Genomic DNA, 17,535 nt, shown 5'->3' with positions numbered 1-17,535 from the left:
TTATTTTCCGAACAAGTCCGTTTCGACAGATCGAACGCGACGATCCAGTGGATTATCCCGTTTATACGACGCGCGCGGAAAGGACGACAACAATTGTCGAGGCATCGTTTCCCCTCCCTCCTTCCCCCCTCCCTCCTCGTCCCTCTTCGCCGCGACGATACAAATAGTTATTGCACGAAACCGCGATCACCGTCGTCTCGGATTACGAAGCGCCGTTGTCCGCGCGCGGTAAACATCTTTTATTAAAGTGCACGTTGCGCTCCGCTGGCGCGTCAATTTTTCAAAGAGCCCCCGAGCTCTTTGTCTTCGCCGCGTCTCCATCTAACTACCGGCGATGAGCGCACGTGGCAGGTGGTAGAGGAGAGCGAGAGCGATTAATCGTTCCATCATCTCTCGTCGCGGACGGCCTCCGCTCCTCCTCGACAATGGCGGAAACGGAACCCCTTTCGTCGCGCGGATCACTCGCGAAGATAAAAACGGATAAAACTATTTTCACTCCTCCTTCCGAGTTTCGAGTAACGCCGCGGAATTTTCCGCGATGGAAAAAGGACGAGCCGGAGCTGCCGCTGCTCGCGACGCTCCTTTCTGGCGAGATGAATAGGGAACGTTACGAGTTCTATTTAACCCTTTGTTTCGCCATTGCTTCTACCTTGGCGAAAAATCATATGATTTTTAGACAGACGCATTTCTACAATAATAGAGTTTACGTTTATTAAGTGTGAAATTGATATCTTGCGGATATTTAAACAAAAACTGGTACAGAATATTTATGTGACATGTAATATACGTTCATATGTATAATATAATAGAGAAAAAAAATTACATTTACAATATTAATGGTATCATAATACAAATTGTATTTATACTATATAATATTTTTTATCGATTTAATAAAAATTACTCCTCTGTTTGTTTCAGGCTGTGCCTTCGTGAAACTTTCGTCGCATCAAGAAGCACTGGCAGCAATAAACTCTCTACACGGTAGCCAAACTATGCCGGTGAGTATCCGTCATATATAATATTGCAACAACGAACATTGGTCGATCTCTTCGTGCGCGCGTTTATTTTTTTTATCTTTCGATCCGCCTCTTCAGCCGATGACCGCCAGTCATCGTGTTCACGGACGCCGCCGCCGGCGCGTATTTACGCTCGGAAAATGTCACGTACGCGATATTAACAGAAAGGAGGGTAAATATTCATAGAAGCGCTACACCGGACTGCAGGGGGGGGGGGGGTTTCTGATATGAATATCGAGGATAGGGATGCGCGCCATAGCGCGCGGACAGTAGATGGCCGTCTTCCGTTAACGGCAGAGGGGACGACGAAGGGGTGAGTGTTGGAAGGACAAGGGGCAAGAGGGGAAGGTAACTGGTGGTTGGGAGATCGGACCGGGTAGCCGTAGCAATGGCTGTCGTGCCTGCAAACACCCCAGTAATGACTGGCCAAACAGAAATCTGCATAACACTTGGAGAAGCGCGGCTCTCGCCTCCTTCTCCCCCTCCCCGCGCGCGCGCGCGGCCCTTCGGAGAGAGAAGACCCATTCCCTCTCGGTCTCCGTCAAACCGCCGAACTTTCTCGGCTTAGGGTCGGACCAGGAATTCCCAGTTGTAATTGAATTGTCAGTGAGTTCCGTCCGGGATTCCACCTGCTGATTGGCGAAACTTTGCAAAGCCGCTTGCCGGACCTCCCTTCCCTCCCCCTCCTCTCCACCCCGTCCCGATCGTCCTTGTCGGCGTTATTGCCTATCGACCGCCGCTCACGCTGACATGCATTGACGCGCCTAAGGGAGTTTGTGTCTCAGACAATTATTAGACTATGTACAATTAAGATCGGGGCGAAGATTTATATTCAATTCTATCGCCTTTACATTGTTCGCGATCCTATATAATCCTGTAATTTGATGATTATCGTCGATTGCAGAGAACCGCCGTTAAAAAAGAGAAATTCATTGAAATATTAAAGGACTAATTAACTATTATTAAATCTGTAATATGTTAGTATAATTCTGATTAAATTTAATTGTTCAACAACACGCTACCAAAATTTAAAATCGATCGATTTAAATTTTCAATTTTTTAAATAAAAAATAGATATAATGATATATACATAGAAAACATTTTGATAAATTATTTGAAATATTTAAAAATATTATACATATTAAATTAGAGCAATCTAAAAAATAATTAAATTAATTGATTAATTGAAGAGACGGATAAAAAGTTGGATGTAAGACTCTGAAAATTATATCAATTAGTTTAGACAAATCTGATTCTATATCTTGAATAAAAATAGCATAGACAATGAAATCAACAAACCGTAAGGAAAAAATTCGATCTGCGGCGCGACTGTTATTACATTGATAACAACTGGAGCGTATATCGATAATCGGTCGACTGTCTTCACCCTGCGGCAGTTCTCGACAAAAGGCTCGAGGCCGTTATTCATCAGCGAAGCGCATACGCTGGCTGGTGCAATTGCTTGTAATTTAACGACGAGGACACAGTCCGGAGTCGGACCGGTAACGCGATATATCCGCCTGACAGATTTCCACAGAACGTCACCTTGTGATACATCGTGTCCCCGTGTATCCTATTAGATCGATCGAGACGTCGCTTCGATGATTTCAAAGACAATCCTGAACGAAACGTTTTCAGCGTGTGCGTACCTATACGCAACAGCCCGGGGCGGTACCGCCCTGACATATTCTCGCTGTAATGCATGTGCTGTACGCGTCGGGCGTATACGTGTACCTATGTGCGTTAAATGCTCGCCTCTGAAATGAAAGAGGGGGCGATTTTGCGCGACGCCAATCGACGCTGTCAGGAACACTCGCTCGTGTCGCCGCGCCGAATTTTGCTTTCATTATTTTTGTTTTTTTTTTCTCTCCTACACGTCGCTTTCGACCCCCGAATGGGTGTTGGCGTGGCAAACAGAATCACACTCAGAGCGAGCAGAGCTTTTAGAGAAAAGCTCCTCCTATCTTTCTCTATCGTATCTACACAGAAACTCCCGTCTAAATGTGTAATGCGAGCGAACCGTAGCCTCGTTCTCATAGAAACGAACGTAACTTCCGTTAATTTTCGGAATATGCCGCGCGAGCGAGGGCGAGCGAAATGAAGACGAAGAGCGAAGCGCTCGTACCTCGTGTTTCGAAATATGCGTACCTTGAAACCTCGGATACAGCGTTATAACGAGAGAGAGAGAGAGAAAGAGAGAGAGGGGCGGGGGCTTCGATAATATGTGCAGAGTACAAGGTCGAAGACTTGGAAGGTTACTGCGTAACCTCCCATATACGCAAGATCGCAGTTGAAACCGCGTCAGCCGTTTCCCTTTGACTTTTTAATCCGCGGTTTCACCTTCGGCAACGCGTGCGGCAGACACGGCCGCCCTGTGTATTTGGTATTTGCGAGTGCTGAAGGGCTCGCACTATACACGGGGCCACCTCGATTATTAAAAGTTTCGTTTGCGGTCGGGGGCTCGAACGGGGTCAAACGCGCGTATAACCGCGAGCGTCGCGAGAAAATCAGCGACGAGCCTGCAGTATACAAAGCCATGAAAGTTTCCGGGAGTGGATGTAACTTTCCGTGTTACTGTAACAACAACTAATATCGAGAGTTTTGCGAAACTCCTTCCTTTTTAGCCTCTCAGCTATATACGCGTCCGCGTTACTCTAAAGCTCGGCGAAGAAGCGAAACTGTGAAACACGTTACGATAACGTTATCTTTAAATGCTGTTTGTTTTTAATATTGCAATATTGAATTTGTGTAAAATCTGCCAATTTTTCAAATTATTTAGATATTTAATAAAAAACTTCGTTTATATTTTACTCGAAAATGTCTGAGTTTTGAAGTATTCTTTTAGATTCTTTTAAGTATTTTTTGTAGCCTTGAGCAAAGCAATCAAAAGATGTATAACGTATCAAAAAAGTTTTACTTCTTCCTTGCACACATATAAATCCTATCGTTCTTTTCGTAGTTGCAATTTTGCCATATCTAAAAGAACCGAGAGAGCGCTAAACTGGAGTCCGCATTCTTTGCAAAAACGAACCCACTTAAACTGACTCGTTAAAAACAGCAACGATTGTCAAGTCAGAAATCCGTATATTTCCCCCTGTTTCCCGAGCAGCATGTCGAAACACTTTCGTTAAAAGTTAATTACAGCTATTACACGAAAATTCTTTGTGTGTGTGTGTGTGTGTGAAAAACTTCCGAGCTGATCGCGATACTTTGACTTCGCCGAGAGCATGTCGCACGCTCTAAATATTAATGAGTTCAAGGTCAGCGCTAACGCAAAAAAAAGAAAAAATAAGACAAAAAATTCGAAACGTCGAATTTTCAGGTAGACGCCACAGCGGCGCGTAGCCTATCCACGCATGATGCGTCACGCTCTTTCGTGTGAGAAAAATCGTCGAGCCGCGCGTCGGTTACACGCCGCCCCGGTGAACGGCATCGACGCGTGCACGTCGGAAAAGATAATTTGTCTCGCGTCGACAGTCTCGGGCTTCGAGAGGCCTTGCGCGGCGCCACGCAGGTGTAACGTAGGTGCCCATAAGGTGTATGTGACATTTACGCGAGCACATATGTACGCCCGGCGCGCACGTGTACGGCACGGAGGAGATGAGGCTGGAACGATCAGCTAGAGGCGAGGGGGGCGCGGGTCGGGGTCGTACACGGGGAGGATCGACGAGGTCGTATCGGAGCCAGTGAAGCCGAAGCCTCATTATTGGGGGATTACGGTTCATTAATTCCGATCCAACGTTCTGAACTGCACGCGGAAAGGAAAAGCCGTCCCCCCGAGAGCCGGGGGTATCATGCGGAGAACGTTTGAAGCCGCCGCCGTTGCCGCCGCTTCCCCTTGCTCGTTATGTCTGTCCTACGTGTCGCCCCCATTAAGGTTGTCCCTTTAAAAATGTCGATATTAAACCGCGCGCGCTTTTTCTTCCATTATGATTTCGTGAGCCGACGTGCGCGTGGGCGGCGGCCGCGTTTGATGTTTTATCCGCCCCGTGCGCGCCGTTGTCTATTCGAATTTCGAGATTGTCGCCCTTAGGAAAGCGTAAACGATTGATGCTCTTTATATCCGCACGTGTCTCGTGAGCATCTCTCTCTATCTCTCTCTTTATCGACGCTCTTCTCATTAACTGTAGAATCGATCGAGAGCCTTAAAGTAAAAGTTGCCGATATCTCTGCCCCAAGATCAAATCGGATCAACGTCTCGGCGTTGGAGCTTAGCTCAGAGGAGCCACAATATTAGGCAGGCCTTGCCAACGGAATGAAGCAATTACCTGCTGATTGGAGGCTCTCACGTTAGCCGCACCATCACACTTGCCGATCCGCTAGACGGTAATTTCAATAGATTCAACTGGAACCGCAAGACTGACCGGAACGCCGATTGCTCCCCTCGTCCGTGTGATTCTCTATCGAATCGAAATACAGGGGCGAACAGTTTAATTTGTCGATGTATCGTAAATTACAAAACCGCTTCTGCGATCCTTTTAAATGTCGAGGGGAAAATAACTAATTGGAAAACCGTATAACCGTGTAAAACTTGAAATCTGTCAATGTTATCAAAATGATAGTATTGAAAGATTTCGAGTACGCTCGCGAAAGATTGGACGGCAGCAAAAAACAGGACGAGAAACGAAACAATTTAACGTTTTGAGTATAAAAATAGAACGCGAAACGTTCTGTGTGACCAAAATTCATCAGCATGCGGTAATAACAAGTGTTAAGGTCAGAGTTTTTTCTCGGGCAAATTTAAGGCACCAAAAAAATGCACAAGATATAGCTAGATGTAAGACTGTTGCGCTAAAATATTTGCGTTTCCTTCAAACTTAAGATATTTATTTATATAGATATTAATCATTTTATTTTAAAAAATTATGAAACGATGAGCGTGAATTGTTTTCAGAGCGAAATTAATTTTACTTTCAATAATCAATCACGAAACTAATAAGATGAGAGATCTCGTACTCATTAAAAGAGCTAGATTTTTTGTTACGGTGAAGATAAGAAGATAGGAATATTGACGATTATATCAACTAGTGATCTCGTTTTTGGTGCGCGTTTGCGTTCGTCGCCACGGCACAGTGTATCACATTTCACTTATAAAAAAGTACTACAGGTGCTTTCACACCTGTTTTTTTTTTTCGTAACGCAGGTGTGAAATTACATGCGAAAATATGTGCGGCATTCTTTAATGTATCTATAGTGTCAGATTTTCGTATCAGATTTTCAAAACGCTATAACTCCATGAAAAATCAATGTAGAGCGACATGCAGCAAAAACTGATCTTCTGCGTTTTTGCAAATATTTATGTATGTTTTTGTCATATCACATATGTATATCTTAAACAAGACAAGAAATAAAGCGTTAAACTATAAAATATGAAGAAAAGCGATTAGTAAAATAATATTAAAAATTAATTATTAGTCCTGTTTTACTTATATTGCATATTTCTTTTTTCTTCTATTTCTTATCTCAATACACTTCTAATGTATTTGTATGATTGTATCTCCTTGTCTAACTAGATTTGTTCTATTAGCATCATAATGAAAACATCGAACAAACGAGTGCCATCATCGAGATCCGTTGAAATTGACGCGCTTAAATACACGGAAATTAATTATTAACATTAACATTGCGTATTTGTGCATCTGTATCCACTTGTCTCTACTAGATTTGTTTTATTAGCATCGTAATGAAAACATAGAACAAACGAGTGCCGTCATCGAGATACGTTGAAATTGGCGCGCTTGAACGTACACGGAAATCAATTATTAACATTAACATCGCGCTGTTTTGTTGACGGGGTGTCTCTATCGCAAACGCGCGCGGTATCGTTCCCCGTTGCCGGATACGTTCGTATCGATTCGACGATACCACCTTGTAACGGAGGGGGAGTCGGCGCACAATGAGGAATCACGACAAGAACCTTATCGTACGAATAATCGCTTCGAATCCTGCACTAAGGACGGGATTTTGCTGATGGGCTCCCAGGGCTCTCTCGGTCGATCGCGCTTCTTTTCTACGGTCGTCCATTCTGTTTCCTTCTCCCGCGCCGCGCCGCGCGGATTCGGGGCCCGCAGCAGTCCCGGTCTGACTCCCGATACACACGAAAGGCGACCCGCCAAACAAGTAACAGTTGTACTGGAGATAAAAGCAATGCAATTACGAGGCCGCCGAGGGAATTACTCAGGGAATGTCTTTAATTAAATGTTGGGAGCAGTTTCCGAGCCTCCGTTAATGCAGAGACAATTTCCTTCCATCCACTTTCCGCGCGCGCGTGCGCGCGCTACTATCCACGAGAGATCCCAACATCCGGTCGGAGCGACGGACATCCCCGTTATGTCCACGTTACGTCCAGATATCCGAAGATATCTCGTCTCTAACGAAGTTTTAAAGTTCGCGTGCCTAATCGCTCGCGCGCGTCAACGTCCACTCCTACTCAAGCCTTATCCTCGAGACAAGTATATCGAATTCCGTCGTTCGATTTTCCTCGTTCCAATCCAGAAATGCGCATATTCTTGCGAATGTCGTTCGTAGGCATTCGGGCCCGATTCTGTACTCGTTGAAGTTCAGAATAACTTCAATTGGCCATCGTATCTTATCGCTTCTATGGAACTCGCGCGTACGATAAATCCCTGTCTATTTGGAATCCTATTTAACACGTTGAATGCCGTACGGATTCCGATTAATCTCGCAAAGTCTGACTAAAAATTGCGTATCTGTTGAGATATTTTGTGGCATTCAGTGTGCATTAATTAATATACATCTCAATCTTATATTAAATCCAGCGAGTGCAGGGAAAGAACGATTTTGTTGAAAGGTTTAAAAATTTTACTAAATACATATCTGAAAATAAGTATTTGTTAAATCATCAAAATAATTTGCTGGAATGTTAAAACTGATAAACGCTATAAAATAAATTGCTATAAAATGTTTTGTTATTTGAGCAATCATTTTGACTTTCGCACAAAATTATTTTGATTATTGAAAAAAATTATTTTCAGATCTGATGGATTCAGCAAAATTGTTCTTTCGTGTGTTTATAAATTTTTTTCTGTTGGTTATATTCTTCAAATTGCTTTAAACTTTTATAGACGTGATAGACTGTCGCGAGTTTCTCTCCCTTTACCGCGAGGAGTTGGCAAGAATCGGCGTTATGCCAAAGTTACGCAAATAGGACCAGCGGGACCGTCGTTTTGCGACGGGTGCGGCGCGACAAAACACTTCACGCGGTTTTTACCTTTTATTACGAGGCATTTCCGGAAGATATATGTATGCGAGGGGGAAGATCTCTCTCTGTTTCTCTCTTGGTGCGCGAGAAGCGTGGCGTCGGAGGGTTTGCGAAGCGTGACAAGAAATGTCACATGCTTCGGAAAGCATAACTACGTGAGGCCCGGTCGCATGCCGCGTTATACGTCAACACACACACACGGCATACATGAGATAAGAGAGAAAGGGAGAAAGAGTGAACGTCGAGAGCCCTCGCGATGAGCGCGAAAATATTGAGAAGAGATATCGCGCCCGTTGCGTGATGCACGAACGCGCGCGCCTCTGATTCGAGACGTATAAACAGCCTGTGGATCGATGCGATCAAACAAAAAAAGCATGCAAAAAAAGTTCAGCGTTCTCGCGCGGAGGTGTAATACTCTTGTACGCAGCTGATACAGGATTACGTTCTGCGCGAACATGGTGGATTATCATCGCGAGTAAAAAGATGTAATCTTTTACACGAGAAGGAGTAAAGCCGCGAGTTACCTCGATACGTTCCGCATGCGCGTCGGAGGTTTGTATAATGTCATCAGGTCAATGAAAATTTTGCTGTAATATTTCATAAAGCATTAGCCTGGCAAACTAGCTGACCCCGCAAACAGGTTTACGCGCTCTGCGGTGGCGAAGTTATTTTTCTGTTAAAGCATTTCTTTGAAAAGAAGAAAAAGAAATGAGTTTAAAGCCACGAGGAGAGAATAGGCGAAATCCGGGAGTACATCGAGCTGCTGCAGGAGAAATATTGTTCGCGAGGAAAGTCACGGAGAACGGTCGCGCCGCGCCGCGCCGTGCCGCCGCGCGAAGCGTAAACCGCATTATACGGGCCGTGAAATCGGGAAAAAATGTTTGCGCTACCGGCGGTCGATGTGTAAAACGTCTCGGTATTGTTAGAAATTAAAAACTTCTCGTGTGTAATGTATTCCCCGAACGACAAATTGCAAAATTGTCGCTTGAAATATTGAGCGGCCGAAGAAATATTGCCTGCCGCGTGACGCGTAAATGCGTCGATCCGAGAGGCATAAATCGCATTATCCCGCTCGTGAAAACGAAATAAAATGTATATGCACGCGTGTTGCCAGTAGAGAAGTTTTATGGTAATGTTTTTGTTAGCGAAAGTGCTGTAATATTAATCTCGCGGCTACATACAACGCATCTATTAAAAATATCGCGTTTTTAATGAAAAGCATATAATCTATCACGACTTTTAAACTGCATATATTTATATAACAATAATATATCAGCCGTAAATTATGTTTATGATACTTGCGCGCTAAATGCAATAACGTTCTCGCGGCAATATATGTGAGATGTGCATAATAAAATATATGCAATGCATCTGTAATAAAAAATATATAAATATATTATCCAAGTGATATAAAATATAATACTGCAAACTCTTGTTAAATATATGATTCTTCAATTTGTATCAGTTATCATTTAGATTTGTGCTCCAAAAAGCTGAATTTGCCACTATAAATTAGATCATTCGTATAAAGAATTGAAAGAGGAATCAGTTTTAATGCGTAATTCGTTTAAAAAAAAGATAGTTAATGTTGTGTATGTGTGCGTGTGTGTGTGTATCTACATCATGTGGGTTTCATAAGGCGTTACGATTTCACGCTTCCGCTACGAGCCAGTACGTCGTCTGCAGGCCGACAGCGCGTCGTCGCGTATTACAGTATCAGATTGCAAATCAATATCTCATTTCGTAGGTATGAGCCGAGATGTTGCGTTCGTAATGCAGTTTCGTGACCGAGAGTGTCGACGTGTTCGAGTGGCTGAAAGCAGGGGGCACACACGCGAGATGACATACGTGTGCGATCGTATACGTACATCCGACATTTTTATGCGCGCACATACATATGTGTCTATATAGATCGAACGAGGTTTGACAGGAGAGGGGAAAATTGGAAGGGGTTGATCTTGCGCCGGGTCAGAGGAAACTGGAACGAACATAGTTAAGTCGAATTACTCTTGGGGAGGGGGGGAAGCTCCATAACTTCGCGACAGCGATTGTTTCCCGCGAAAGATTTACTAAATGATCGATTAAAAGAAGCGTAAGTGTTTCCCATTATTATACGCTGTTATTGTCTCGCGTTATTTTTCAAAACGAAATAAAAACCTATGACTTTTAAATATAAAATCAGATAAATATTAAACCGATTAATTGAATCGCATTTTTTGTTACCACATTTCAGCGGTGAAGAGAGAAATGCGGATTTAATTTCTGCATCAAATCACACTCACATGACTCGCCGGCATTAAATTGTTTAACAAACGGCTTTCTTTCCCTCCCGCGGCTGCTCCTCGTCCACGTCGTGCAGAATTTCATTTCGCGCGTTTCGAGATTTGTATAATTCGCCGCAATAATTAAGCCGCCCGCCATAGAAACGCAAAACCACGTGCCTTTCGTATCTCTTCTGGGTCGAATACTTCAGGGTCGAAGGGACCGGGCATTTTCGGCGAAAGCGTTAGCCCCCAACACTCGTCGCCGCTCTCCTTCTCTCACTTCCCATCCCTCTCTCGGTCACAACTGTGCCGCGAAATCTCGTAACATCGACGTCGAGATTTGCATAATTCGTTGCGATAATTAAGCAATCTGCATATTACGGCCCGCGCGCGCGCCTCTTTCGTGGGCAAATAGTCGCGGTCCTGAAGTCGGGGAGCCGGCCCCTCGCTCCGTCTTCTACCCGCGTATTCGGCTATTAGATTAGAGGGCTGTAACGAGTAATATTCACGTAACCATTCCGCACTAACACTCACGCGATTTCACCCCAGCGCACGTACACGCGTTTAATGCACGACGTGAACCACGAATCTCCCCCCGTCAAATATCAAAAGCGCGGTGCGAGCGCCTCCCTTCGCACAACGTACAAGGACGTGAAATATAATGAATCTGTTACTCTCTTGTAGCAACTTTGACAAAAAGTGATAAGACGATATATACGGGTTCATGTTTCATATCAGATTCTTTTAGGGACTCTTACAAGAAAATAGGCAACACACGTGGCTGGATATAGATTTTTTATCAGAAACATTGACCCCGGATTGTTAATAATATATATTTTGCTTACGTTATATTTTTCTTGCTTGTTTCTTTCGACTTTTTCAAATTCTTTTAATGTCGAGCTCGTACAAAATTTGTACTAGGACTAATTAATAGTTAATTAACGACCTCTTATATATGAAAATATATATACAAAATGTTATTATTATAAGATGATCGATTATTATAAGAATTTTCGAGAAATAAATGCATTTATTTATCTAGTAAATTTATTTTTAACATATTCATATGAAATTCGTTTCTCGTTATATAACAATTTTTATGTGCGACACAAGACTTTTGCCTATAAGAGATCGTTCATCACGATAATATCGATTTAATGTCAATGAATAAATCAGGACGGGAACCAGTAAACGTCAACATAGAAGTTATATCTGACTAAAATCGTGAAAGTTATGAATTAATTGGGAAGAATTATATATGAATATCTTTATGTGATATAGATTACATTCTTTTTCATTGCGGTCATCTTAGACCTTCCAAAGAGGGACGTTGAAGAGATGAAGCCAAAAAACTATGCGATCAAAAAAGTGGCCGTGGAAAGAGGTGCACGCGAGTAAAGCGTACGATGAAATGGGCCATGCGAAGTTGCGTGACCAAAGCTAGAAGTCTCGTTTACGCGCGCAAGTTGTAACATTACAAACGTTATATAAACTCAGGAACGCCCAGCCAGCATTTGCATTGATGACGTGAATATAATGTATCACCGGGAGCTCGAATGCCGAGCTTTTCTCCGCAGCCACAATGGCCACTGACCACCTGTTGCCTTTCCATTTATATTTTAGACATCGTGAGAACGTCATCGCCTTACATATCGCGAGCATCTCGAAAGAAGAGAGGTCTTTTTTTTATGCAGGAAGATCGTGAATCACTTATTCGTCCCGTACGTTTTATACCTACGTCTATACTTCTTCACGTCTAGCGAATATTGTATAAGATCATCCTTTTGCTTCTCTCGTGCGATTTAACGTTATTTTACTATACATATATTTTTAGAGAATTACGATTATATAAAATTATGGAATTTTAAGAAAATTATTATATCGAAATGTGTCGTGCGCAATTTCTAATTATGATTCGGCAGTTTCTGTTAATTAAATTTACATGAGAAGTTAATGAAACTATTTAATTTCTACTTTCTGCTTATCAAATAAAAGAGATTAAATGTTATCAGCATAAAAAGATATAGTTAATATATCATTGAAATCTCTGATTATTTGTTTACTTATAAAAGCCAAATTAAACCAGTTTTTCCGTAAGCTGGTCATATCACATGCTGTAAGCAATAACTCGTTGAGGAGGTCGTTAAAATGTATACTGTAGACCTCGTACGTAGTAAAATTGCGTCCATAAAAATCCCGGCGTTATTAGAGCGAGAAATCAACAATTTGCATTATCTGTTGCAGGGTGCGTCATCCAGCATAGTGGTAAAATTCGCAGACACTGATAAAGAGAGACAAATAAGACGCATGCAGCAAATGGCCGGGAACATGAGCATCCTTAACCCCTTCTTCAATCATTTCGGCGCTTACAACGCTTACGCTCAGGTGGGTCGTGTTACCGTTAATGGCTCTCGCGTTACCGCATTACCGCCTTGTTGTCCTCGTTACCACGACTCACAATCTGCGATGGTTCGTCCCTCGTTACTCTCGGAAACGATCGGCCGAAACTCGATGCCATCGCGTTAACACCGGCATGCAAAAAGGTCCCCTCACAATCACCTTCCGCGGTTTAATTTTTCCCAGGATTGCGATCTATATAAAAAAAGACAAATGTGTAATTTTGAAATTATTTTATGTGCAACATTGTACACATAATAAATATTCGTCTTTTGCCGATATTTCAAGCACAGTACATTCCTTTTTTTATTAAGCTCGAATAACAATTTTTTGTTTAACAAAAGAGATAGCTCTCATTTCGCGAATGTTCTTCGAGATCGTGTATTTTTTCTAAAGTAATTTTATTTGCTCTTTAAGTTAATAATAAGGAAAAAATATGTACATATAATTCAAGGGAGAGCGTTGTTTCTAATATTATCTTTATATTGTAGCAGCAAGCGGCGCTTATGGCAGCAGCGACTGCACAAGGAACATATATAAATCCAATGACCGCGTTGGCAGCTGGACAATTGCCGCATACATTGAACGGCATGCCAAATCCCGTGGTCCCACCAACCTCTGGTAAGAATACCCCAACTGAGAAAATTAGAATGCTGAATACCTCACGACACGCAAATATTCGGGAGAGAAGAACCCATTTGCCGTATCGAAAATATTGTGTTCTTCAGAGAAATTTCAATTCATACTCAACTTTTCCACGGAAACTTTTGTTATACTTAAGAATGTCTATATCCGTAACATTGCTATGAGATGTTTTCTTTTCTCGCGAATATATTTTATATTACATAATATTCTTCTATTACGTAACATCCTATTTTTTTTACACATCATAAGCATATTTGCAGACTATACAATATTCTCGTTTAATCGAGAAGTGTTTATTCAGCTGTTAAATTAATATGAAATATTGAGCTATAATGAAAATGTAATGTATACATACACCTTGCTAATATTGATAAAGAGCGTCCGTCATGATATTTTAATGACAATTTACGAAGATTACGTGGAAAACATTTTTTTTCCAATTCAGGTTAATCAATTCCCAAGTTAATCAACTAACTGCACCAATCCGATAAAAACGTGCATTTTACCGAAAAGGAAAGAAGCACTCGAGGGCACACGAATTATCCGCCATCAACTCGATAGCCGTCCGATTTCAATGAGATAAAACATATCACTCCCCGTCCGGTCGCTCTTTCCCTCCTCTGGTCTGCTTTCTCCATAGTTTCCCCGGATTCTCACGACGGACGAGGCGTGCAAGTCGGTTGCCTTATATCCGGACTCGTAAATCAATACAACATTTTCATCGAACGTGACTCAAGCGAGAGATATTGCCGGTACCGCGAAACTTTATCGAAAGCTCGTTGCGCGAGAGGAAGGAAGCCGAAGAAACGCCTCTTCCTCGCCCTCCTTTGTTCACACCCTCCCTTTCCCGGTTTTCCTTCTCACTCGGCGTGGCGATGCAAGAAACGGCGCGGCGCGGAGAGGTCGCGGAATGCTATAGAGAGGTAAAGTAAGCGCGGAAATCGGCTCCGTTATACGTCGAGTCTCGTCGAGCGGAAGGTAATACCGTTTGATAGGGAAATAATATTTTATTTCTCCGCGCCGAACCCCTTGGCTCCGCCAGGCCGCCGCGCCCGCGCGCGCCGCGTCCGTCCGCCGCTTTATTCCGCGCAACCGTAAGATTACTGTAGCAGCGAGCTTTTATTTTCGACGAAACGACGGCGTAACCGCAAACTGCGTGTATATACGGGGTGGCATTGGCAGGTAGATCTCTGCGTGCTCGCGCGGAAATCGTTCCATGTATACCTGTAATCCTACCGATAATCGCACGCATTTCAAATCGCAGTATGGAATAGAAGTTCAATCCTTCAATAATACGAAACTCAAAATAAAATTACTTCAGTTAAAAGTAAAATCCTTCGGTAAACCCTGAACCGAAGGTTCAGGGATTGCTCTGGGAAATGGGGATCTACCTTCGTTGTAGTTTTATGAAATTCATATCACGCGAAGTTTAATGAAGTAGCCTCGGTGCGCCATCGCGCGCGCGATGTATTTTGCAGCATCGGCGTCGTCGGTTATACTCTCGCTGTAGGTCTCACCTTGTATAGAAACCGCTTGACCTGTCTAACCGAATCGACAATGCCGGGAGCGTATATCGCGCAGTCACGGGAATTTAAGTTTACGACGTATCGTCATATCCGATGCACGTAACCGACTACGAGCGCACGACGTGAGCGCGCGCATGCGACGTAATCCGAGCGTTATCGAGGCATCGAGATTCTTCTCCGTCCCCAATCTTTACCCCACGTCTTATAAGTTAGCAGAACAAAATTATAATTTATTATTCCACTCAAAAATAATTTACTATTTCGCGAAGAATTTTGATAATTTCTTAAAAATTGTAAGTTTACAATTTAAATTTAAATTAAAATAATACATAAGTTTATAAGATTATAAATTAAAACTGTATTCAGAGAAGTTGATAAGTCGCTGGATGACAGTGATTAGTCTTTTAATGTTAAAAATAAATGTATAAATTTTTAATATTAAAAATAAAAGTATAAATATAAATGACCGCAACATCAAAACTATAATGAGGCCCATTTTTGAATTCAGATCTGAAAATAATTTTGTGCGAATGTCAAAATGACTGCTAGAATATCAAAACGTTTTATAGCAATACTTATCGCAGTTTTAACATTCCAACAAATTTTGATGATTCAACAAAAAATTATTTTCAGATCTGTTTTTAGCAAAATTTTTAGATCTTTCAACAAAATCGTTCTTTCCGTGTAAAGTATTAAGGTGCCGTCACTTGCTTAACTTCATCCGGCGGTCAATCGCAACGTTCTCTTTAAAGGACCTTCGAATTCGCCTCGCGTCGTACGGGAAATCATTGAGAACCATGAACCTTATAATTTCAAAAACGCCCGATTAAATCGTAAACGCGCCGTTACATATATTGCCCGTTGTCGTGTGCCCTTGACTGCGCTATTTCCCGGCAGTCACGTGCTTACTCGATAGAAATAACAGATGTTGCCCAAACATAATTATGTCTCATTAACCTACGTCGAGTCATATTGACGTGACACCAAACGTTGGTCAACGGCGCGATCAATGCGTTATTAGCGCAACGCAAGGCTTTGATCGCTGATCCGAATCCCATCGTTGACACAGACAGGAGGCAAACTATTATCGATAAACACGACCTTTTTACGCGCGAACTAAAATCGTAATTCAAGAACAAGCATACGTTATATGTATACAGTTGCAATGGTATTGCGTCGCGCGTCACGCGACAAAGTGAGAGAAAAATTAAGCGTGTAGCTCTTTGCATCGAATTCGATAGCTTTGTGATGTTACCTCAGCGTAAGATTCTGATTTACAAAATCGATGTAAACGAACGTTTCGTGATTCGATCCTTCAAATGTCGCGCGAGGCATATGGATCGTTAACGGCTCTTTCTCGATATCTATCACAATGGGAAAGTGAAAAAAAAAGAGAATAGGGATGAAAATCGGAGATTGCATTCCAATCAGATGCGTCGCGCGTAAAGGACAATCGTGGTTGGTGTTGAAAGTGCAAGAGGGTAACCGGTGTGTACTGATCAGGTTTGCTCGTAGGTACCGGCACAGGGCAACCGGTTAACGGAGCACTACCGTCGTTACCGTCGCCGACGATGCCCAATTTTAACATGGCCGCTCAAACGCCGAACGGCCAGCCGGCAGGCTCGGATCCAGGTGTCTACACCAACGGAATACCGCAGACTTATGCGGGACGTGAGTATCAACTCAGGCGCAGCGCGCCGCCCCTGCGCAATACCCGGCCAATCGGTGGCGGACTTTATTATTCCACGGGGATGTAAATAACTTCGCGCAGGCCAAGTACCATGCCAAGTACGTCGGGCGGTACTCGCGCGGCACACTTTTCACGTCTACTTCTCGGCGCGAGGAGAGCGCCGGTTACATTTGTTGGCGTTTATTTGCGAGGGAGAGCTGAAATTAACGGCGACACACGGGGTCCATACGCGGAAGACCTAGACCACCCAGTGTCGGGGCTTCGCTGGTCCTTGCTAAAGCGTGAGATTTACGTTCACGTTTTACGCAAGAATGACTCAACTCTGGCAATGAACGGTTAAACGTGTAACAAGTAAAATGAGTATGAGTGTCAATGAGTAAAAGTTTGAGATAGTTTCTCTTTACGTACATTTTACGATTAGACACATTTACATTTTATTTTCGAAGCCTTACGAGATTAAACCTCGACCTTTATACGTCTGACAAAATGCGTCAAAAAATTAATGATATAGATATAATCGTTTGAATATCGATCGAACTAAATCGTACAACGTTGATAAATCTTTAAAGCGTGATTTAAATCGGGATTTTGCGTATCGCAAGAGCAATGAATTTCGCGATATGGCGACGTATAATCATTCTTATAGTCAATCCTTCATTAATCTCCGTCCTTTGTCGCCATTCGGGTAGATAGTCATTACTAGTCGAGCATTATAGTCGGCGGGAGATATCGAGCGGTATCGATTGGCCTACTGGGTATTGCGACAGGGGCCTCT

At 42.8% G+C, this 17,535-nt stretch overlaps 1 protein-coding gene across 16 annotated transcripts in view; it reads left to right on the top strand.

Annotated features, from left to right (window-relative positions):
- Nucleotides 1-17,535, top strand: part of LOC105456545 (CUGBP Elav-like family member 4) — a 560,009-nt gene that overhangs the window by 528,872 nt on the left and 13,602 nt on the right. For 15 of the 16 annotated variants that reach the window (XM_011700665.1, XM_011700673.1, XM_011700661.1 and 12 more), the window contains 4 exons: nucleotides 919-998; nucleotides 12,747-12,887; nucleotides 13,391-13,520; nucleotides 16,574-16,741. In XM_011700665.1, the coding sequence (XP_011698967.1) occupies nucleotides 919-998; nucleotides 12,747-12,887; nucleotides 13,391-13,520; nucleotides 16,574-16,741 (519 nt within the window). The remainder of the gene's footprint in view (nucleotides 1-918; nucleotides 999-12,746; nucleotides 12,888-13,390; nucleotides 13,521-16,573; nucleotides 16,742-17,535) is intronic. The other variant, XM_011700659.1, reaches the window with a different exon arrangement.

Source organism: Wasmannia auropunctata, unplaced genomic scaffold (assembly GCF_000956235.1).
Source record: "Wasmannia auropunctata unplaced genomic scaffold, wasmannia.A_1.0 LD335634.1, whole genome shotgun sequence".
Taxonomy (NCBI): domain Eukaryota; kingdom Metazoa; phylum Arthropoda; class Insecta; order Hymenoptera; family Formicidae; genus Wasmannia; species Wasmannia auropunctata.
The sequence above is the reverse complement of the archived record's forward strand: the minus strand, read 5'-3'. Positions and strand labels throughout refer to the sequence as shown.